The sequence below is a fragment of the Balaenoptera borealis genome, assembly GCF_965194805.1.
Source record: "Balaenoptera borealis genome assembly, chromosome: 4".
NCBI lineage: Eukaryota > Metazoa > Chordata > Mammalia > Artiodactyla > Balaenopteridae > Balaenoptera > Balaenoptera borealis.
The window spans coordinates 118,865,269-118,888,402 of NC_138861.1; the positions used below are offsets into that span (position 1 = coordinate 118,865,269).

At 40.4% G+C, this 23,134-nt stretch overlaps 1 protein-coding gene across 1 annotated transcript in view; it reads right to left on the bottom strand.

The window, feature by feature from the left end:
- Positions 1 to 23,134, bottom strand: part of LOC309627708 (uncharacterized protein) — a gene marked incomplete at its 5' end in the record, with an annotated part of 70,044 nt that overhangs the window by 14,848 nt on the left and 32,062 nt on the right. The window contains 4 exons of the mRNA XM_082389855.1: positions 3,192 to 3,235; positions 11,052 to 11,140; positions 14,472 to 14,579; positions 15,630 to 15,687. Of these exons, the coding sequence (XP_082245981.1) occupies positions 3,192 to 3,235; positions 11,052 to 11,140; positions 14,472 to 14,579; positions 15,630 to 15,687 (299 nt within the window). The remainder of the gene's footprint in view (positions 1 to 3,191; positions 3,236 to 11,051; positions 11,141 to 14,471; positions 14,580 to 15,629; positions 15,688 to 23,134) is intronic.

The window sequence follows — 23,134 nt, forward strand, 5'->3', positions numbered from 1 at the left end:
GCCACCTCCCCGAGCAACCCATTCCTTCTTGGGCAGCTCTAACAATTAACTCTGAGCTGCCAGCAATGTATCTTCTGAAACTGCCCTTACCATGTTTGTCACTGACCTCCCTCTTGCAAGAATCAGTGCCCTGTTTTTAATTGCATATTGCTTGAAGTACGTGGAGCAGTTAACACCAATGACCACATCTTTTTTTGAACTTCTGGTCTAATTTCATGTCTTCCCCCCAAATTAGATCAAGATCCCCTAGTTAGAAGCTGTTATTGCACCCTATTGCAGTTTTCCTACAGAACACTGATGAGAGTTTGTAAATGTATGTTTCAGAGCATGGACCTCACTTCCAGAGAGCCTAGATTCAAATCCTGCTCTAACATGCACTAGCTGTGTGACCTTGGGCAAGTTTTCACTATACATCTATAAAATTAAGTTAATATATTGATACCTACTTCACAGGCTGTTATGAGTATTAAATAAGTTAATATTTATAAAGTGCTTAAAACAATGTAACTGGCAAATAGTAACCACTATGTGTTTGTAAATTAAATAAATTTGATTAAAATCTGTGGTCTCTACTAAATTATAAATTCCATGAGGATAAGATGGAATCATGTCTACTCTGCTTAACATTTTATGTCCACTGCCAAGTTCTGTGTCTTTCATGTCAAAGCGCTTGTTGAATGAGTGAAAGAATAAGTTTACACATGAAGGAAGAATCAAATAATTCTGGGATAAGTTTTATTGTCTCATATGCAGAGTGCACCCACTCAAGGATCATCTCACATCTGGACCATGATGGTTACTGGCAAACACCTATTCTAGACAATCTCTCTGTAGTGTACCCTCCTTGCTAGTACTCAATTGGCGACCCTTGGTCTCTTCTCCTGACTTTCATGTTTCTGATTCCAGAAACTGAGCTTGAGAAATGCTCTGACCCCTTCAATCTCGGCAACCTGAAAAGATATCATTTTCTAGCACGCTGAATGGGCTTCCCCCTTAGCCTTCAGTTTTGCTCACGCCCTTAATTTTGGTGTTTCCACGAAGCCTGAGGTCCACAGCTGGTGTGTGTTTAAGCTGACACTAAACCCAGGTGTCAGCTTATGATATATGATGTCATTTAAACTCTAGAAATCTGCAGTTCTTGGATAGAAGGTAAAGAAATTTGGCAATCTACTACTCAGAACATTTTATTCTCTTTATTTCTCTGAGGTAGGATCTTTCCATTTTGGCCAGATAGAAAGGTATGGTTACTTTTCAAGGTCTGCCTAGTATACGTTCTATAAAAATCAGCTTTGCATTTGCAACGTTGCTCTGTTTTGTTCTTGTTGCTGGGTTCTCTGTCATCCTTTAATGGAGCTGCTTTATAGCATTTAGATCCTGAAAAACACTGGGACCATACCAGAAATTATTTGGCAAAAGGGAAGACTATGGGGGTAAAAAATCAGCACTGCTATAAAACAGTGGCAAAGATCCTCATAGTCTTCAGGTTAAGAGACAATAATAGGATGTAGGAGGAAAGGGATAACAGCAAACAGACTTTGTGTAAAAATCTTAGTTTCCTCATATAATATTTAGTCATTAGGTCGTGTATATGTGCCCACTGTAAAATATCTAGGCACAGAAACAAAACTTGAAAGCTACTACATAACAAATTCATGGGTGTCAAAATGAGTTTATTTGTCTCCATTCAGTCCTCCAGGCAGAACTATTAGTAGAACTTGGTTGAGGAGGTAGACCTGTTGACCTTTGAAAGTCAAGAGAATTAATACAACAGAACCATAGGATAACTAAGGTCAAAGTTCACAAAAAGAGCTCTTCAAATCAGTCATTTCTCACCATCTCAATTTCCCCTCTGGATAGTTCTCAAGAAATAAACTAAAAATATGATAGATCGATAGATAGATAGATAGATAGATAGATAGATAGATAGATAGATAGATAGATAGATAGATTCTATTTGCCCAGCAACAAGTCCTTCTCTAAGTCTAAGACCAGAAAATTGGTGGTAAAGTTAACTCCAAATGATTTTTTAAAATCATTAAAATGTTCAACCCTTTCAAACACACACACACACATTTCAAAGTTAATGTTTGAAAAATTTTTATAAATATTAATTTTGTTGTTGTTAAAGATTTATCTGGTGATACTATTTGCTATATATCTAGTATTAGAGGAAAAGTTTAAAATTTTGTAGCAAAGAGACTCAACACTTCAGTGGACTAAAAATAATTAAGTCTATTTTTCTCTCATTTAAGAGTCCCACGGGGTGAACAAGTGGGCTGCTCTGCTCCACATGGTCATTTAGAGATCCAAGTTCCCTTCATCCCTCTAACTTTTTTTACTTGCCTATCAGGACATCACACTTACCTGGTGTACTTCCTATCTTTCTTGCTGCTCTTTCTCAGTTTTTGGGGGTGGGACTAGTTGTCCATCATCAGCCATACCTCTAAAGGTATAGGCTTCAGTCCTTGGACCATTCAACTTTTCTGTAGCACTCACTCTCTAGGTAATCTCATCCAGTCTCATGGCATTAAATAACAACAATATTGGTGACTTCCAAATGAATACTTGTAGACTGGATCTCTCTTCTGAACTGCAAACCCATATTTTGCTGGTCACTGATCACCTCTATTGGAGTCTAATAGACATCACAACCTTGATATCCAAAACTGAGTTATGGATATTTCCCTCCATACCCTCCTATGGTCTTCCCAATCTAAATTAACAGCAACACTATTTTTCAAGTTCCTCAAGCCAAAAGTCTTGGCATTAACCTTATCTCCTTTTTCTTTTATCTCTCCCACACTCCATTTCCAGCCCCTCAGCAAATCTCCTTGGATCTACCTTCAACATACATTCAGAATGCAACAGCTTCTCCTCCCACTGCCTTGTCTACACCACTATTTGGTCACATTTAATTTCCTATAATTGCCTAATATCCAGTCAAGATTTCAAATCTCCCTTCCCTGCTTTATTTTTCTCCTTAACATTTATTTCTAACAAACAATTCATATTTACTTATTTTTTTATTGTCCGTTTGAGCTCAAAGGGAGCAGGGACTTTGATCTCTTTTGTTCACTGATGTATCCCCAGAATTTAGAATGCTGTCTGCCTAGAGTAGACTTTCAGTAAATATTAGCTGCAAGAATGAATGACTCTTGTTTCTCCTCCATAGTCTAGGGTGTTTTACTTACCTACATGATTGAGACCTGGTCCCAGGATGGTTCATGTTTGACTGCTGGAGATGGGAAAGAGCACAGAGGAGTTTACATATAGTGTTTCACAGTCTGAACCAGGAAATGGCACACATCACTTCCATTTATATTCTATTAGGGAGACCTTAGATTCATGGCCATAACTAGCTGTCAGGGGGGTTGAAAATAGCACTCCTAGGCTGTAAGCCATGGCTCACCTGCAACTCTATAATTTAAAAAGGTGGAACAGAATCTAGTAGGCAGCTGGCAGTCTCCACCTTACCTGCTATCTACACAGCTCATTTTATCCAGAATGACAATACAGTCAAACCGCTTTGGAGTTCCAGAAGTAAATTATAGACTGAAGGTAGACCAAGCTGTTCAATGGTGTGCAAATCAAGAGTACTTTATAAGCCATTGATCACAAGTTTGTTCATTAAAGCATAGCTGAGGCAAATCCCACTGGAAAGGCTCAGCCAAGTCTCAGGTGGTCTTACTAACTGCCTTATATGTAAACTGCCTGGAACAAGTGGACCATATCTTGAGACTTTTCTTATTTTATTGCTTAGTGCAACTTACAAAAGTTGTGCAGAAATAATATTGAGAACTAAGGGTAAAAAGAAGTGTGGGTGAAAACACCTGAAATAGTATAATGAAAGAAACTTGTTATTGAGTTTTCTGTTCTTATCACCTCAGTTACTAGAACTCCTGAAATAAAACAATGGACTAACTTTCCTCCTTCTAAGAGATTCTAGCAACCTATGAAATGACCTTCAGAGAATTGGATGATGTAGAAGCTCTGGGTGTGGAAAATCTACAATCCAAAGTCCAAGCATAAATCTTTGTAGGAAACATAATCTCAGGTGTTGGAATTAATCAGTAGGCTAAAAATTACATTGTTGTGCTTTACCCAAAATTTTTTTTTAAATCTTAAATCCTTTCAAATCTTGCAAATTAATTGAAGTTAATTCCCATAGTTAGCAGATAGAGTTTATGTTTTTATGCATCAGGATATAAACATAACACCAAAAAGCATTTGCTAATAAGGCCTATTCTTTCAGCAAATAAAATGTATTTAGTACCTGAAAATAACTGTGGCTCATATCAAAAAGATTTATTATTGCCTCATTGAAAATTTCTGGTCTTTTAGGCAGTGAGTTTGTTCCTCTGCCAAGGAATCTAAAGAAACAGTTTCAAATGACCATCCTTTTCTCCATTTTTCCCACCATCCCATGAAGAGTGTTCAGATAAAGGCAGCTGGTGGGAGCAAGGCAGGGAGATGAGGCCTTTCAATTGTACACGTAAAACTAGTATCTCAATTGCTGTAACTCTAAAATAGCTCAGGATCTAGATGTTCTCTCCTCCTTTTAAAATAACTAACAGAATTTTGGATTTCATCTGACTTATAATTTATTGACGTATGTGAAACATATAGGATATGCAGAGTTAATTTTTAGTTACTATTTCAGGAGTTTCTTTTCTTGATTATAGCTATATCAGAAAACTCTCAGTTTATTGAAGTTATTCACCTTGTGCTCTCAGCATTTACTTGTTTTTATTTTATTTTATTTATTTTATTGAAGTACAATATTATATAAGTTATAGGTATACAATACAGTGATTCACAATTTTAAAGGTTATACTTCATTTATAGTTATTATATAATATTGGCTACAGGGCTTCCCTGGTGGTGCAGTGGTTGGGAATCTGCCTGCCAGTGCAGGGGACACGGGTTCGAGCCCTGGTCCGGGAAGATCCCACATGCCGCGGAGCAAATGGGCCCATGAGCCACAATTACTGAGCCTGCGCGTCTGGAGCCTGTGCTCCGCAACAGGAGAGGCTGCAATAGTGAGAGGCCCGCGCACCGCGATGAAGAGTGGCCCCCGCTTGCCTCAACTGGAGAAAGCCCTTGCACAGAAACGAAGATCCAACACAGCCATAAATAAATAAATAAATAAATAAAATTAAAAAAAAAAATTGGCTACATTCCCTGTGTTGTACAATATACACTTGTAGCTTATTTTATTGACAGATTGCTTGATTGCTTGATTGATTGCAGATCTGACCAACTTTATTTTACTTAGTAAATAACATACATATAGCAAAGTGCATAAAGTGCAGTAATCTTAAGCATTATAGTTTGAATTCTTACATATGTATACGTCTGAATAACCACCATTAAGATAAAACCATAGAATATTTCCTGCCCTCTATAAGATTCTCTCATGCACTTTTCACTCTTTTCCCTGAAGGGTTGATCACTATTCTGACTTCTAAAAACATCTTTTAGTTTTGCTTGTTCTTAAACTGTATATAAATAGAATCACATACTAGAACTCTTTTGTGTCTGGCTTCTTTCAAGCAATAGAGTATCTGTGAGATTTCTCCATCTTGTGTTGGAGCCATCTTGTTTTTAAGTGATGGGTAGTATTCCATTATGTAAATTATCACAGTTTATTTATCTGTTTGTGTGCTGAACACTTGCATTGTTTCATCTTCTGGATATTATGAATAAAGCTGCTATGAATATAATGTACAAATGAGAGGGTATATGCATTTATCTCTTTGGGGGATAAAAAGTGGAACTGCTGTATCATGAAGCATGACTCTAGTAGAAACTAACAAATGGTTTTCCAAAGAGATTGTATCATTTTGCAACTCCCACCACCTTGTAGCTTATTTTATACCTAATAGTTTTTAATCTCTTACTCCCCTATTCTTACTTTGCCTCCTCTTCCCTCTCCCCACTGGTAACCACTTGTTTGTTCTCTTTTCCCATGAGTCTGCTTCTTTTTTGTTCTGTTCACTAGTTTGTTGTATTTTTTACTTTTTTAATACATTTATTTATTTTATTTATTTATTTTTGGCTGCATTGGGTCTTCGTTGCTACGCGTGGGCTTTCTCTAGTTGTGGCGAACAGGGGCTACTCTTTGTTGTGGTGCGCAGGCTTCTCGTTGCAGTGGCTTCTCTTGTTCCAGAGCACAGGCTCTAGGAGAGCAGGCTTCAGTAGTTGTGCCACGGGGGCTCGGTAGTTGTGGCTCACAGGCTCAGTAGTTGTGGCATGTGGGCTCAGTAGTTGTGGCTTGCAGGCTCTAGAGCGCAGGCTCAGCAGTTGTGGCGCATGGGCTTAGTTGCTCCGTGGCATGTGGGATCTTCCTGGACCAGGGCTCGAACCTATGTCCCCTGCATTGGCAGGCAGATTCTTAACCACTGCGCCACCAGGGAAGCCCAGTTGTGGTCTTTTTGATGATAGCTATTCTGAGAGGTGTGAGGTGACATCTTATTGTGGTTTTGATTTACATTTCCCTAATGATTAGCAATGTAATTAGCCATTTGTGTTTCTTCCTTGGAAAAATGTGTATTCAGGTCTTCTGCCCACTTTTTAATTGGATTGTTTCTTTTTTTGTTATTGAGTTATATGAGCTGTTTATATATTTTGTATATTAAACCCTTATTGGTCATATCATTTGCAAATATTATCTCCCATTCAGTAGGTTGTCTTTTCATTTTGCTGTACAGAAGTTTTTAAGTTTAATTAGGTCCCATTTGTTTATTTTTGCTTTTGTTTCCTTTGTCTGGGGAGACAGATTTATGTCAAATGACTTATGTCAAAGAGTGTCCTGCCTATGTTTTCTTCGAGGAGTTTTATGTTTTCTGGTCTTACATTTAGGTATTTAATCCATTTTGAGTTTATCTGTGTATACAGTATTAGAGAATATTCTAATTTCATTATTTTACATGTAGCTGTCACTTTTCTCAGTGCCACTTTATTGAAGAGACGGTCTTTTCTCCATTGTATTGTATATTCTCACACACTTTGTTGTAGATTAATTAGCCATAAGTGCATGGGTTTATTTCTGGGCTCTCAATTCTGTTTCATTGATCTATATGTCTGTTTTTGTGCCAGTACCTTACTGTTTTTTTTTTAAGATTTATTTATTTTGTATTTGTTTTTTTAATTTTTATATTTTTTTGGCTGCCTTGGGTCTTAGTTGAGGCACGTGGGATCTTTGTTGAAGCATGTGGGATCTTTCACTGTGGCGCACAGGCTCTTCATTGTGGTGTGCAGGTTTCTCTCTAGTTGTGGAGTGAGGGTTTTCTCTTCTCTAGCTGTGGCGCATGGGTTCCAGGGTGTGTGGGCTCTGTAATTTGCAGCACGCAGGCTCTCTAGTTGAGGTGCATGAGCTCAGTAGTAGTAGTTGTGACGTGCAGGCTTAGTTGCCCTGCAGCATGTGGGATCTTAGTTCCTTAACCAGGGATCGAACCTGTGTCCCCTGCATTGTAAGGTGGATTCCACTGGACCACCAGGGAAGTCCCCATACTGTTTTGATTACTGTCACTTTGTAGTATAGTCTGAATACAGGGAGTCTGATTCCTCCAGCTCTGTTCCTCTTAAGATTGTTTTGGCTATTTGGGGTCTTTTGTGTTTCCATACAGATTTTAAAATTATTTGCTATAGTTTTGTGAAAAATACCATTGGTATTTTGAAAGAAATTGCATTGAATCTATAGACTGTGTTGGGTATACGGTCATTTTGACAATACTGATTCTTCCAATTCAAGAACATGGTATATCTGTCCATCTATTTATGTGGTCTTCAATTTCTTTCATTAGCATCTTATAGTTTTTGGAGTACAGGTCTTTTGCCTCTTTAGGTAGGTTTATTCCTAGGTATTTTATTCTTTTAGATGTGTTGGTAAATGGGACTGTTTCCTTAATTTCTCTTTCTGATCGTTTGTTGTTAGTGTATAGAAATGCAACAGATTTCTGTGTATTAATTTTGTATCCTGCAACTTTACCGAATTCATTGATGAGCTCTAGTAGCTTTCTGGTGGCATCTTTAGGATTTTCTATGTATAGTATCATGTCATCTGCAACACTGACAGTTCTTTTCTTGATTATAGCTATATCAGAAACTTCCAGTTTATTGAAGAAGTTATGTACTTTGTGTTCTCAGCATTTTTTTTTTTTATTTTTAAAGACTTCACAACTTGTTGTTGGGAGATTATAAAGAATCTTTATATAAAGTGTGAGGTATTAGAATAGAGAAATTACATAACACTTTCTTTCTTTCTTTCTTTCTTTCTTTCTTTCTTTTCTTTCTTTCTTTCTTTCTTTCTTTCTTTAGTTCTTTCTTTTCTTTCTTTCTTTCTTTTTTGCCATGCTGCATGGCTTGCAGAATCTTAGCTCCCCGACCAGGGATCGAACCCAGGTTCTTGCAGTGAAAGCACTGAGTCCTAACCACTGGACCACCAGGGAATTCCCAACATTTTCTATTTTAATAATACTCTAATGTACTTTAATTATTACACCAAAAAAAGCATCAACACAAGCTATAAAATCAGAAGAACTCTGTATACAATTCTAAATAAAACAGTGATTAACACGGTCAAACCCTTTCCTTCTTTATTAGCCTTCTCAAATATTAATTAATAAATCTTAGGAACAACACTTTTAGGGATCATTCTTTAAATATTAGCATGTTACCTAAATGGGTCCTTAAGTTTCTTGAAAACTAAGTAACTGCAAAGAAAAATTAATTTTGAAACAATTAAAATATGGTACAAAACATTTGGAATCATCTGGGCTCTGAATGACAATCAGAATTTTACCCTCTCACCTTCATGCCATTTTCACAGCTGAGAAGTGCTCATTTTCCTTGTACTCTAGCATGGAATCATCTGGATTTTTAAAATGGGAATCAGTGGGCAATGGAGAATCAGTAACAGTAATGATGAAGCATTTATGGAACACTGAGTCTCTTCTCATCTTATTTATATCACATTTTATGGTTAGACTGTTTAGTTCAGCTGGCTATATCCCGTCTCATGGTCCAAGACTAGCTAGGGGATAAGAATAGCCAGGCTGTGCTCTCTAGAAGGCCAGCTTCACAGTCCCATGGCAGTAGGACTTGAGAAATATTTGTTCAAACTGCATACTGTTCAGTTCTGTGGATCCATTAAATCTGCCAATGGCTTTAGAATCATTTTTTCATGGTCATACTTCTAGCTGTCGAGATTATTATTATCTTCCATTTTTCTTAAGATTAGGCAAATGAAACAGAGGAAAGCAAAGTTATTTTTCTATGAACTAAGGCACATAATGGGATAAGTATTAATTCAGATTTACTGCTTTAGGAATGGAGGCTGTCGTTCATCTACTGAGCAGAATTCACATATACTATGCATTCCTACCATATTTTTGTTCTCATTCTGTCTTTTGAAACAATTAGTCCATTGCCTCTCCAACTCATTCAGATTCATTCTGTAGCAGTCATGGTTGTGATCTGTATTTACTTAAAGCCGAGAATTTATTACTCTTCTAACCTAATACATCCGTAGACAATAGATTATATATAATCCATCTGGTAGTCTATGAATAATGTTTTTAAGCAGCAACTTTTTTTAAATATTTGATGGCTGAACTCATAGAAACATAACTTGAAATGATAGCCCTTTCCTCTACTAATCCATAAGTTTTTCCCTGGTTCATTGGGGTTGTAGGCTTTAACACGTAACTGTTTATATTCTTCCCATTCATCAAATTTAAAAAGAAAAAGAAATCACTTCCCAAGTGAAATGCAAAACATGTTGAATTACATACTTACAGTAAACATCTTATAAGGTACCTGCTCCTCGGGATTATTGTTAGAATCTTAATCAAAAACAAAATCCCAATGGATAAACAGCAAGGTCCTACTGTATAGCACAGAGAACTGTATTTGATATCCTATGATAGGACTTCCCTAGTGGCGCAGTGGTTAAGAATCCGCCTGCCAATTCAGGGGACACGGGTTCGATCTCTGGTCTGGGAAGATCCCACATGCCGCAGAGCAACTAGACCCGTGCGCCACAACTACTCAGCCTGTGCTCTGGAGCCTGCGAGCCACAACTACTGAGCCCACGCACCACAACTACTGAAGCCCGCACGCCCTAGAGCCCACGCACTGCAACTGCTGAAGCCCAAGTGCTCTAGCGCCCACGTGCTGCAACTGCTAAGCCCACGTGCTGCAACTACTGAGGCCCGCGTGCCTAGAGCCCGTGCTCCACAACAAGAGAAGCCACCGCAATGAGAAGCCCGCGCACCGCAACAAAGAGTAGCCCCTCGCTCGCTGCAACTAGAGAAAGCCCACGCACAGCAATGAAGACCCAAAGCGGCCAAAAATATATATATATATACATATATCCTATAATAAACCATAATGGAAAAGAATACTTAAAAAAGAATGTATATATATATATATATATATATATATTTATAACTGAATCACTTTGCTGTACAGCAGAAATTAACAAAACGTTATAAATCAACTATACTTCAATAAAAACAAATTGATTAAAAAAAAAAAATCCCAGCCCAGGCTTTGCAAATATGGGCAGCACCATAGGCAATTCTTTGGAATGTCAAAGATTTTGTAGCTTGGTATTTTTTGGTTACCCTTTCCTAAGAAACATACAAGAAAAAAATTTTTTTCAAGCTTAAGAGAAGGGTCCAGTGAGTGAGTTGTTTAAACTTCCCTCCGGTTTCCAGAACTGAGGGGCAGGAGGGAGCAGCTTACAGGGAGAAGTTCTAGTAGGGCAGGATGTGGGGTGAACAATTGTTTGCAGACTCTGCTTTCAGCAGGGACCGTGGTGTTCACTGACTCTGCCTTCCTGAATGTCTGCACACGTGCTCTTGGTATTCGAGGTTTGGGGGCGATCAAACAAATGTGAAGTATTTTCTTGCATGATTGCATTCCTTTTTCACTACCTTGATAAAGCACTATCACCATCATTGATAACCTACAAAATGTGTTATGAAATGTGACCCTGTTTCACTGGCATTGCACCCAAGGTCACATTCCAATCCCGGGTCACTTACAAGAAGAGAAGCACCACCATTCAGGTGAACAGCTGGTATACACCCCAACCCATCTTCCCACAGCAGGTCACCAACAAACACGCTCCATCCTTAGGATAAATCACAAATGTTACACACGGCCCACAAAGCCCTGAATGGTATGGCCCCTGCGTGCCTCCAGCTTCAACTCATGCGCATCTCTGCTTCACACACACCACATGACAACCACGCCAGCTTGCTTTCAGTTTCCCAAAAGAGCCAAGCTTCCCCCACGGGATCTTCACTGTTCCTTCAGCCCAGGACACTTCCCATGTCCTCAGCACTCATCTTGCACTCTTCACACACACAGGCACATGTACACAGGCACACACACACTCTGCTAACTCCAAGTCCAGGCTTCAGCTCTTAGCTGAATGTCATTTACTCAAAATAGGGCCTTCCCCACACCCCAAATCTAAATTAGATTCTCCTGTAACAATGCCTCACAAAGTACTTCTTTTGTAACACATATCACTGTTTGAAAATATATATTTACTTTTGTGGCTTGCTTTGAAAGTTTTCCCCTTGCTAGACTAATAGCAAATTCCATCAAGGTAATCTGGTAAGTCTCAATTACCACTGTAGTCCTGGTAACTAGCATGAGCAAACAATAAATAAATATTCATTGAAAGAAATAATTTTACTTCTAAATTAACATGCCAGGAGGAAAGGTCTCAGACATTTGGCCAACCGTTTTCCAGATTCTAGATCCCTGCCCTATGATGAGTTTTTTAAAAGGGCCAGAATGTGTCTTTTAATTGTCACTGAGCCGTTCATGCCCAGAGACTGCTGTGCAACCTTGGTCACTCAGCCATTCTTCAGAAAAACAACTAGCTCATTCTCTGCCTAGTTCTAGCAAGAGAAGGCTAAGTGCAGGTGGACACAAATAGGCAGACACTATTTGTACCCTTCGCTTTGCTCTCCGTACAGATTGTACACTTTCTCCACCTTCTTCTGGACATCTTCCTCTGCTTACACAGTTAGAAGGCATTAAAGCAATCCTGATAACTATTTTTATGTCTTCAACTGTTGTTAGGTGGAGTTAAGGGATGTTATCTTTCGAAATTGCCTCAAATCAAATGTTGTTAAGCCTGAACTTCAAGGAGACCACGTCATATAAGTGCCAAGTCCAATCCCTTATCTACAGAGTTCTCTAACTAAGAAAGCTTAATGTGCGTGCTACTGCTTTGTTGCAGGATAGCTGTCACTTCAAGATCTCCTTATGCAGCCATGCGTCAAGCGATGGCCAAAGCATGTTCAAACTAGCAGTGCCACTGGCCCTGACATTGACCACAGGCAGTCCTATCTCATGCTCCTCTGAAATTTCTGCCCACATCATGACATGAGGAGAATGCCGCTCGCTTATCAAGGGAGGTCTCATGAGAGGAACTCGGTGGCCTTCTGTGGGCAGTCATCTGTGGAGATGAGCATGGTCCTGGAGCCACTCGCAGTAATAACCCCTAGTCCTAGGCAGGCACTGGGTCGTGTGTGCCCCATCCATAGCCGGCATCTGACCCATGGCTGTAGCCACACCGGAGATACCCCTTAGCACACTCCAAGACCATGAGCATGGCTAGCAGCAGTTAGAAATAACTTACTGTTAGAAATTCTTGCTCTAAGTCAGCTGACTTTACAGTTCTTGGGCCATTTATTTTAAGTGTAGTTCCCTTGCAGTTCTTAATAGGTCTTGGCTATCCATAATTTATGGCTTCTATTTTAAAAGTGCTATCAGAAATCAATAAGAATACAAACACACCCGCTGTTTAAAATATCCTCACAGCAAATGTCATCCCGTGCCATGCTATTCTTTTCACAGAGGTGACTAGAACAATTGATGCCCTTCTTACATCAGTTATTTCACTCAGGTTGAGCCACAGCTGAACGAAACATTAGCTAGTATTAAGGAAGAACACTCTACCTTGGGGCTTCTAACTCAGGATGAATCATTTAAAACATAGGTAGAACTCAGCAGCACTGTAGCACAGTTGAGGTTTCAATATATTAAAGAATGTTTACTGTATAGATTATGTCGGGATATTTTTCCAACTAGCAAATCTCATTTAAGTTACTACCATGCAAGTCACTTTTTGGTATTTTTTGAAGTCTTCAACTATACTACATTTATTTAGGAGTTTAACTTACAATGTTATCATTGTTTTATTAATGTATGACCAATACCTTCATTAAGTCGTTCAATAAACATTTATTAAATGCTTCCTACATTCCAGTCACCATGCCAGGGATTGGTGTTACTATGATGAATAAGTCTCCATCCCTGCCTTCAAAGTGTCTTCAGTCTACTCCATTTCCATATTTAAATTTTTCCCTAAACCCTGGAGGATAGGCAATAGGTCTCACACATCTCTATATCCTCAGTGTCCTACCTAGTGCCAAGCACAAAGTAGGTACACAATAAATGCTTATTGAGTAAATTAATAAATGGATAAACTAATAAATTGATAAACTAATAAATGAATGAATGAAGAAATAGAAACTACTGAACAAATATTTAAAGATCCAAGCTGCCCAGAGACCACCAGACCAAGAAGTAATATTCATTTTTCTCTCTGAGTTTAGAAAACAGAAGAGATATAGTCTTTGCCACCATTCCTACCATTTGGCTTCCACTCAGCCTCCAGTACCTGCCATTTTCTCATGAACATATTATTTCCCCTTGCTCTTCCATTTGTTCTATATGAGAAAATCATCTAGAGTAGCACAAGGACCAGGGTGTTTAGTTTAAATAAGCAGCTAATAGCTGGGGGCTTTCTCTCCTTCCATTTCCCAAAGCAGGTCACATGGTCAGCTCCCATTAGATTTTGATTTGAGATTCTTCTAATAGGCGCATGTCCCTCTGTGAATTTATTAGACCAAGCCTATGCCCCAGGGGTTCCAGAAATCGGGCACCTCGTGGGAAGCAGAATGTAACACAAAGGTCAGCCAATTCCCTGTGTTCCAAAATTCACTATGCAAATGAACTCCAGATTTGAATGGGACAACAGATTGATCTGCGGTTGTCTACTGACAATGGCCCAGAGGCACCCTTGTCCCACCTATTTTAGGAAGAGCCTGAGTCAGTGACCACTCAGCAGGTTCCCTGAAGACACCAAGGCACCTGGCATTGAGCACCATGCCCTGGACACTTGCACGAAGACACCCAGGAAGAAATCGGGCTTTCTCCGTTTAAACTGTGGGGAAAGTTCTAAGTAATGAAAGAGACTGGTCAGCATATTGTCACTGCTCTAATACAGGTCATTAGCCTGGGTGTCTTTGTTTCTGCGTGTGAAGCAATCACAATTCATGAATCATACTACTTTGAAGACTATAATAACTGTGTGAATCAGAAAAATCTTCAAGGGCTCTTTAGTAAAAAGTTATTCATTGATTTAACTAAAAACTTACCTACAAGGTGACAGACAGCAAATGAGGCGATGAAGGTGAGTGTGGACCAGTTCCTGTCCTGGAGGGGCTCACAGTCAAGAAAGGGAAGAGCTCCAGATGTATTCAGTGCTGTGGAAGAAATTACATAAACTGTTTTCGGGACACAGAGGTAAGAGCAGCCTCCTGTGTTTCAGACAAAGGAGGCTGTGTAGCTCAGTGTTTAAGAGGACAAGCCCTGGAGACAGATGGCCCTGCCCCACCGCACCAGCAGGACTCACAGGGTGTGAGGATTAAACAAGCTAGTACGTGTGAGGCACAGGGTAAACTCTCAACAATTGCAACTCCTCTTCCCCAACGAAGATGCCTGACTTGTTCTACCCATTGCTATTTGGAACACTGTCTTTGCTTGGTGTGTACCTCCATCTTTTCCCCTCATCACTGAATATTCATTCCCCTCATCCAAATCTTTATTAAAAATCTAAATATATATTGCTGTTGTGTATTAGCTGCTAATAGTTGTTTCTAAGACTAATGAGGATATTTTCTCCCCCATCCCCCAGAAGAGGTCGGGCTTGAAAGAACCTTGTTCCCAAGGGCACAGCCAACTGAAAGTGGCCCCAAGTGCAACACCAGGGAGTCCTCGAGTTCCCCAGCATCTAGGTAACCAGTTTTCTCGGTACATGCAGGTATACCCTTGAGCCCCAGGAGAGATGGAGGGAGCCCAACTGACAAATTTTAAGGCAGGAGCACAAGCAGTTCTGAAGACCTATTTAAACCCAAAGTCATCCTTGGACTGCATTTTGGCAATGGGGGTGGGAATGGGGATGTTTCCCTACTTCCTCATTTCTGTAGAGTGGGGGTAGATTTCTCAATTCCAGCCGTAGGAGGAGAGAAAGGACTTGGGAGCACTTCTGGACTTCCTTGACTCCCTTTCACTCCTCCCCAAGCAAGGAGACATGATGTCTCTGACTGGTGACATGGGGAAGAAGGATCAGAAATTATCTTCAGTCCCTTTTCCTCTATTTTGGATGGCCTGGTCTCAGGATTTTATGGGTTGCATTGTGTCCTCCTAAAAAGGATATGTTGAAGTCCTGACCCCCAGTACCTCAGAATGGGACCTTATTTGGAAATAGGGTTTTTACAGAGGTAATCAAGTTAAAATGAGGTCATGGGACTAACCTGGCAGTACGGTGGTTAAGAATCCATGCTTCCACTGCAGGGGGCACCAGTTTGATCCCTGGTCGGGGAACAAAGATCCCGCAAGCCGCACAGCACAGCCAAAAAAAAAAAAGAAGAATAAAAAAATGAGGTCATTTGTGTGGTCCCTAATCCAATATGACTGATGTCTTTATAAAAAAGGGAAAATTTAGACATAGAGACAGACACACATGGAGGGAAGGCTGTGTGAGAACAGACGGGGAGAATGCCATGTGATGATGAAGGCAGAGATGAGAATTATGCTGCCACAAGCCAAGGAACATCTGGGGCTAGAGAAACTGGAAGAAGCAAGGAAGGATCCTTCCCCTACAGGTTTCAGAGGGAGCATGGCCCTGCTGATACCTTGATTTCAGACTTCTAGCCTCCAGAACTGTGAGACAGTAAAGTTCTGTCGTTCTAAGCCACCTACTTTGTGGTACTTTGTTATAGCAGCCCTAACAAACTAATACACAAGACAAACACTTACTTTGTTCACTCTGCTGTAATTACCTGACCCTACCAAGAAAGCCTGCATATCCATCTCTGCCTGTGACTGAGAGGCTGGAATCAAATGGGGGTGAAGTGGGTGAGGTGGTGAGTCATATTAACAAACGTAATAGCAAGCTTCCTCCAAACAGCTTTTATTGGTAGCAAAGCCAATAGTTTGATGATATCTTATTTCTGATTTTTTCTGAATATGAATTAGGGAGAGAGGCCTGATTTTCTGACCAAAACTCCAAATTTAGGCTGAGATACATAGTTTATATGTATTAACTCATTTTACCTTCACAATAGCCCTATAAGAGCCCTATAAGAGTATGTCTTACTATTAGGCTCATTTTACAGATGAGACAGCTTAGGCAAGTAACTTGCTTAGGTCAAGTAACTTACCCAAGGACAATGAATGCTGAGGATTGGGTTGTAGGCAGCTTGGAGCCAGAGTCTGTCCTTGCTGCCTCTGCAAGTGCTACCTTCCAAGGAGCAAGTCCTTAAATGATCCCATTAAAAGGATCCCATGGCCAAATACATGAAGAGAATCCTGGGTGAAAATAGTAAACTTTTCTTTAATTTCTCCTGATCGCCTCAGAGCCTTTACAATGCCAATGTGCCTTGTGACTCTATCAGGATATAGACTGCAGCATTTGACCACAGAGCACTTTTCAGGGAGCATCTTTTGGGACTAATGTTCTGAGGAACACCAGTTTGGGAAACACTGAGAGAACACTTTAGGTGGGAGGTACTCTTTTGTTTGAATACATTTCTAGGATTTTAAAATAATTTCTATATGCCAATTAAAATACTCAGAAATCCCTTCATTTAAATTTTACGGAGAGTTATATAGGTTTACATAGTAAGGCTGGGCCTTGAGATCTGGGGGCTGAAGCTGACACAAATCCAAGCCGTTGTAATGTAAGACAGTGGAACTCCTGTAACAGAGGTACAAAGCAGAGCTAGCAGAAGGTAAGGCTCCATCTCTGAGGGAGGAAGGGATGATTTCATGGAGGAGTGGGGCTTTGGGCAGGCCTTAAAGGCTAGGCGGGACTTCAGACAGTCACTTTGGATTAACTACTTGAGGCCTCAATTGGTTCTGCTCCAGGATGGAGTCAGAAACCCTGGTGACTCTCGAGGGAAGTTAAGGTCTGAGTTTGTACCGGGAGCATTATTCCCACAGCTAAGCAGAGATCACAGATGGGTAGCCCCTGGGAAAGCCGTGAGCAGCAAACTCTTGTTTGGCCAGCACAGTGCGGCTGGTGTGTATATATGTATGTGTAAGTGTGGGTTTGATTTAATCCGTGTACTCTTGGGTCTCACTCTCACTCCCATTTTACTCACTTGTCTGGTCCCTGAAGGCATCTGAGTGTTGTCCTCCAGGCTAGTGTAGCCACACGCCACAGCTAAAGGGTGTGGAGCCTTTACTCCTCTATCAGCATTTCAGTAGACGGACAGTATCATGGAAGACGTCAGGGAGCTAGGTCCCTGATGGGGAATACTTAAGAAATATCCATCTGGGAGTGGTTGGCTGATTCTTCCCAAGGCAGCTACCACAACTTCCCTCCAGAAGGAATCCCCTCTCCAGGGCAGTGGCATGTGTCTGCACACTAGTCCTGCCTCCAGCATTCGAGTTCAGTAATTTTCATAATGAATTACATTACATTAAACCCGGCAGACCTGACATCCTCTTAAACATGCTGTAAAAGAAGAAGCATAGGATGCCAAATAATGTAAAATATAATCTTTAAAAATCATTAGATAATGATCTACAGGTCATTTTCCTTAGGGACTTTTTATGTTTATCTTAAAATCTCTCATAGTTCTGGTTGTTCTTCTGTACTAGTATGGTTGTTTCATTAATGTTCAGAAAGTAAACACTGTAGGTTTACAATATATTGTTATGGTTATAGGCACTTGAGTGCAATAAAATTTATCCCTATCTACAGCACCCTCAGTAGAGGTGTGACCACAAAAACCATCCTATGCCTCTTTATAATTATGGTATACAGGGTCTGGATAAAGATACAACAGAAACTTTTGTGAGCCTCTTTTCACCTTTTCTTCCCAATGGGGGCAGAGAGAAGAAATCACTCTCCTGACTTCCCCCAAATCGAATTTAGACCTCACAGCTTTAAGCTATGCCGCAAACAGAACTGGATTTTTTTTCCTCTTTGCACAGGTCCTAATGAGGACTCTGTGATTCTGAGAGATCACAGGATTCTGCAGAGTAGCGCCACAGAAATGCCCTAACTGCATGCTTCTCAGCTTCCCCTCTGGGCTTTCCTCTCTCCATACGGGCTGGGTGGTGGTAAGACCTGGGCCGAGCAGTGTGCCAGTCGCCTTGCTCACGGACTGGTGAGGCACTGCTCTCCATTGGCAGAAATCCTGTCTCTGCCCTCCTCTCCCAGGGCACTAAACTGCACTAATGCTACTGGGCTGAGAGAAGCCATAGTTTAAATGTTTACAAGGGAATGGAAAGCAATGTGTTGGAAAGGGTGTGTGGGGCAGGAAACTTTGCTTTCCATTATAAACCCTGCACTATTTGATTTGGTAACTAAGTATTTTCACTTTAATTTAAAAATATTTAAATCCAGGGAATTCCCTGGCAGTCCAGTGGTTAGGACTCCTGAGCTTCCACTGCAAGGGGCGTGGGTTCAATCCCTAGTCGGGGAATTAAGATCCTGCGTGTCGCGAGCAAAAAAAAAAAAAAATTTAGATCCACCCTTGAATGTTTGAGCTGCTACCCCATCCCTTTGCTCCCCTCTGCCAGCAAAGCTTCTTGAAAGAGCTGTCCGCACTTCCTATCTCTTCTTTTAAACCTCCTGTATGATGTATTTTATGTATTTAATTTTTAATTGAGGTATAGTTGCTTCACAACATTATATAAGTTTCAGGTATGCAACACATAGCTTCACAATTTTTAAAGGTTATACTCCATTTACAGTTATTATAAAATATTGGCTATATTCTGCTGTATAATACATCCTTGTACTTTGTTTATTTTATACACAGTAGTTTGTATCTTGTAATCCCCTACCCTTATCTTGTCCCTCTCCCCCTCCCCCCGCCCCCACTGGTAACCGCTAGTTTATTCTATATATCTGTGAGTCTGTCTCTTTTTTGTTATATTCACTAGTTTGTTGTATTTTTTAGATTCCACATGTAAGTGAGATCATACAGCATTTGTCCCATACAATATACATTTTTTAGTTTTTTTATTGAAGTATACGTACAATATATTTTGAAAAGTTTTGTGTATCTGATTTTTATCCAATATATGCAAATAAGTTTTAAATATTCAGCTAGTACTAAAAGGCTCTAGTGAAAACCACACTCCCTTGCCCAGTCTACAGTCCTGTTTCCCACCCCACTCGCAGTGGAAACCACTTTCAACTTTTATTCTCTTTCTACTAGTAATTATTGACACATTTTTATAGGATTATACTGCTATTTCTTGAGCTATTTTAAACATTTTCTAAACACCTCCTGTTTCAGAAGTTAAAGTATGTTATATCTCACACACACACACTCACACACACACACACAACTTCCCTTTCCTTCTTCATCCGCTTCATGTAACCTTATAATTTTTGGCTAAGTCAGCCATCATTTACATTACTACGCCCAGTAACGATTCCCTGTTTAACCCAAGATGCATATTATGAATATTTCCTTTTCATGCAACATTTTGTTTTTCCTGGAGTTGAAATTGCCTTGCTTAGCTTCCCACATGCTTATCATTCATTTTTTTTCTAAATGTTTCAATAGACTTGCTGAACCTTTACCAGTAATTTTTCTCAAATGTTTGAACAAATCAGTTCCATTTTTCGTTTGGTGCCCTTCCTCCAAAAGCCCTCTATCTTCGGTTCTAGGCAGGAGAGGTTAGTTGCCCTCTAGAAAAGTCTGGTGCGTGGCTCTCTTTTCACTATTCTCCTCTGTTGGAATTGCTTGTATTAATCAAGGTGGGATAACTGCCATTCAAACCAGATCCCAAATGTATAAAAAGGCACACTATCAGTGTTTATTTCTTATTCACTGATATGGACTGAATTGTGTCCCCCACTAAATTAATATGTTGGAGCTCTAACCCCAATGTGACTGTATTTGGAGATAGGGTTTTTAGGAGGTAATTAAGATTAAATAAAGTGGGACTTCCCTGGTGGCACAGTGGTTAAGAATCCGCCTGCCAATGCAGGGGACACGGGTTCGAGCCCTGGTCCAGGAAGATTCCACATGCCGCAAAGCAACTAAGCCCATGTGCCACAACTACTAAGCCTGCGCTCTAGAGCCCGCGATTCACAACTACTGAGCCCATGCGCCTAGAGCCCGTGCTCTGCAACAAGAGAAGCCACCGCAATAAGAAGCCCGCACACTGCAACAAAGAGTAGCCCCCGCTCACCGCAGCTAGAGAAAGTCTGTGCACAGCAACAAAGACCCAACCCAGACAAAAATTAATTAATTAATTAGTTTTTAAAAAAAAGATTAAATGAGGTAATAAATCCAATAGGATTGGTGGCCTTATAAGAAGAGGAAGAGAGCAGCTGTCTGCAAGTCCGAAAGAGGGCGCTCGTCAGACACTGTACCTTCCAGTGATCTTGGACTTCCCAGCCTTCAGAACTGTGAGAAATGTGTCTGTTGTTTAAGCCACCCAGTCTATGATATTTTGTTATAGTAGTCTGAGCAGACTAAGACAGCACCTTTTTATTGTATGATTCTGAAAGTACCAGTATCTGTCAGTCTTTTTTTGTGTGTAATTTAGATTCTCCAATCTACTCTCCAATCTGTTGACAGAATTCTGGGAGTACAGCAGGAGAAGGGAGTCTAAGAATTATAATTCAGCATGAAATTTTTCACTTAATCCCCACATTTATAACTCCATGCCTCATTTACTCTTCTGTCTAGAAGAGAATAGGGAGCCACCAAAGTGTTGCCAGCCAGGAAAGATGAGATCCAATATGCTGGTAGGTCTGGGGCTCAGAGAATTATGAACAGCAGCAAGCAGCTTACTTGGGACACAGACGACCCTTGCTCAACAAGCAGTGGACTCATCCTACCTCCCCAGGGTACCTCCAGTAATTCCCTATGGTAGTGTTTTCCAGAATGGGGCATGACTATCACTGGGGGCTCTAGGGATAATTTTAGTGGCATGTAACCAAATATTTTTCAAAGATTAACATACTTATTTCAATGGGAATTCAAAAATAAAACTTGCATTCAAAACCCATGGGAAAAAAATAATAATAACTCCACACCTTGTTCTATCCTTGTCTTAGACCTGGTGTCCCAAAGTCGAGTGTCTCTCTCTGATCCAGTTTCTCCAGAGCATGAAACTCTTTGGGCAGGCTGGAGGTACATGGAGTTGTAGTCCTCTGGGTAGGTCATGTAAGGAAGGGAATCAGTGAGCTCAACTATTCTATAAAAATTTTCAACCACCATCCCTCTTTCTATCCAGGCATATTACCTTTACCTTCTGTAGTACCTGCTGGATCCAAGTGCAGAATATCTAAAGAGTTCTACACGGCAAACTGACTTGTTCATCATTAAAACTCCTCAATTCTGCCACTGTCCCCAGGCACATAGGCATATATCCCCCTGCTCTGCTAAGTTAAGTCAGCTTCTACTTCTTCACATCTTCCAAGAATGTACTGACATTGCTGATCTGTTGCTGTCTCCTTTCCTATTAGTTCTGACCCTGTGAGTTATTATCCCTTGTTATCCTTTGTTCTTATTTGGTGGAGTTATATTAAAGTACAGTCCTCCAGTATATCCTCAAGCCATTTTTTTTTTTAAAGAATCAATTTTATTTATTATATTTATTTTTTGGTTGCGTTGGGTCTTCGTTGCTGCACACGGGCTTTCTGTAGTTGTGGCGAGCAGGGGTTACTCTTCGTTGCAGTGCACGGGCTTCTCATTGTGGTGGCTTCTCTTGCTGCGGAGCACGAGCTCTAGGCGCACGGGCTTCAGTAGTTGTGGCACACGGGCTCAGTAGTTGTGGCCCATGGGCTTAGTTGCTCCTCGGCATGTGAGATCTTCCTGGACCAGGGCTCGAACCCGTGTCCCCTGCATTGGCAGGCGGATTCTTAACCACTGCACCACCAGTGAAGTCCCCCTCAAGCCATTTTGGCAAACCCCACCTCAGCTTCCATCTTCCCAGAAACCATTCCTACCTAGGTGGGCAAAGATCTCCTTTGTTGCCAATATAGTGGAGGATTTTCTAGGCTTATCTCACTCAGCTACACAGGAGGAGATGACATTGTTGACTCCTTTTTCCTTTACACAGTACTCCCCCCACCCCGTCCCACCCAGGCATCTCCTGGTTTTTCTCCTACATTACTGGTTCTAAATATCTGCCTTCTTTTATTGGTTTCTCCATCTCTACCTGATGTCAAAATGTTGGCACTTCCTGGGTCTTAATATTGGAACGTCTCTTTCCTAGTCATGTTTTTACCTTGGGTAACTTTATTCATTCTCATATTTTTAACTAATTTATCACAGATGAATACTTCCAGACCTCACCTCTCCTCTGAGGTCTAGACTCATCTATCCAACCATCTATTTGACATTTCTTAGACATCGAATAATTATTTTTACTCATATTTAATCATACTCATAGTAACCAATATTTATTAGGTACTTACTATGTACCATGGAATATTCTAGGTTCTTGGGATATATTAGTATCATATTTCTCTCCTTCGTGATGCTTACGCTCCAACGAGAGGAAATGAAGATTAACAATTGACCTTATAAAAGAATCATAGTATAGGGAATTCCCTGGCAGTCCCATGGTTAGGACTCTGTGCTCTCACTGCCAAGGGCCCAGTTTCAATCCCTGGTTGGTGAATTAAGATCCCACAAGCCATGCAGCGTGGCCAAAAAAAAAAAAAATGGTCATAGTATAATAGAAGGTGATGAAACAGAAGTGCTATGTAAAAAGAGAAAGTAGAGTGCTGGGGATGGAAGAGCAGTCGTGGTTTTAAATAGGGTGATAAGCG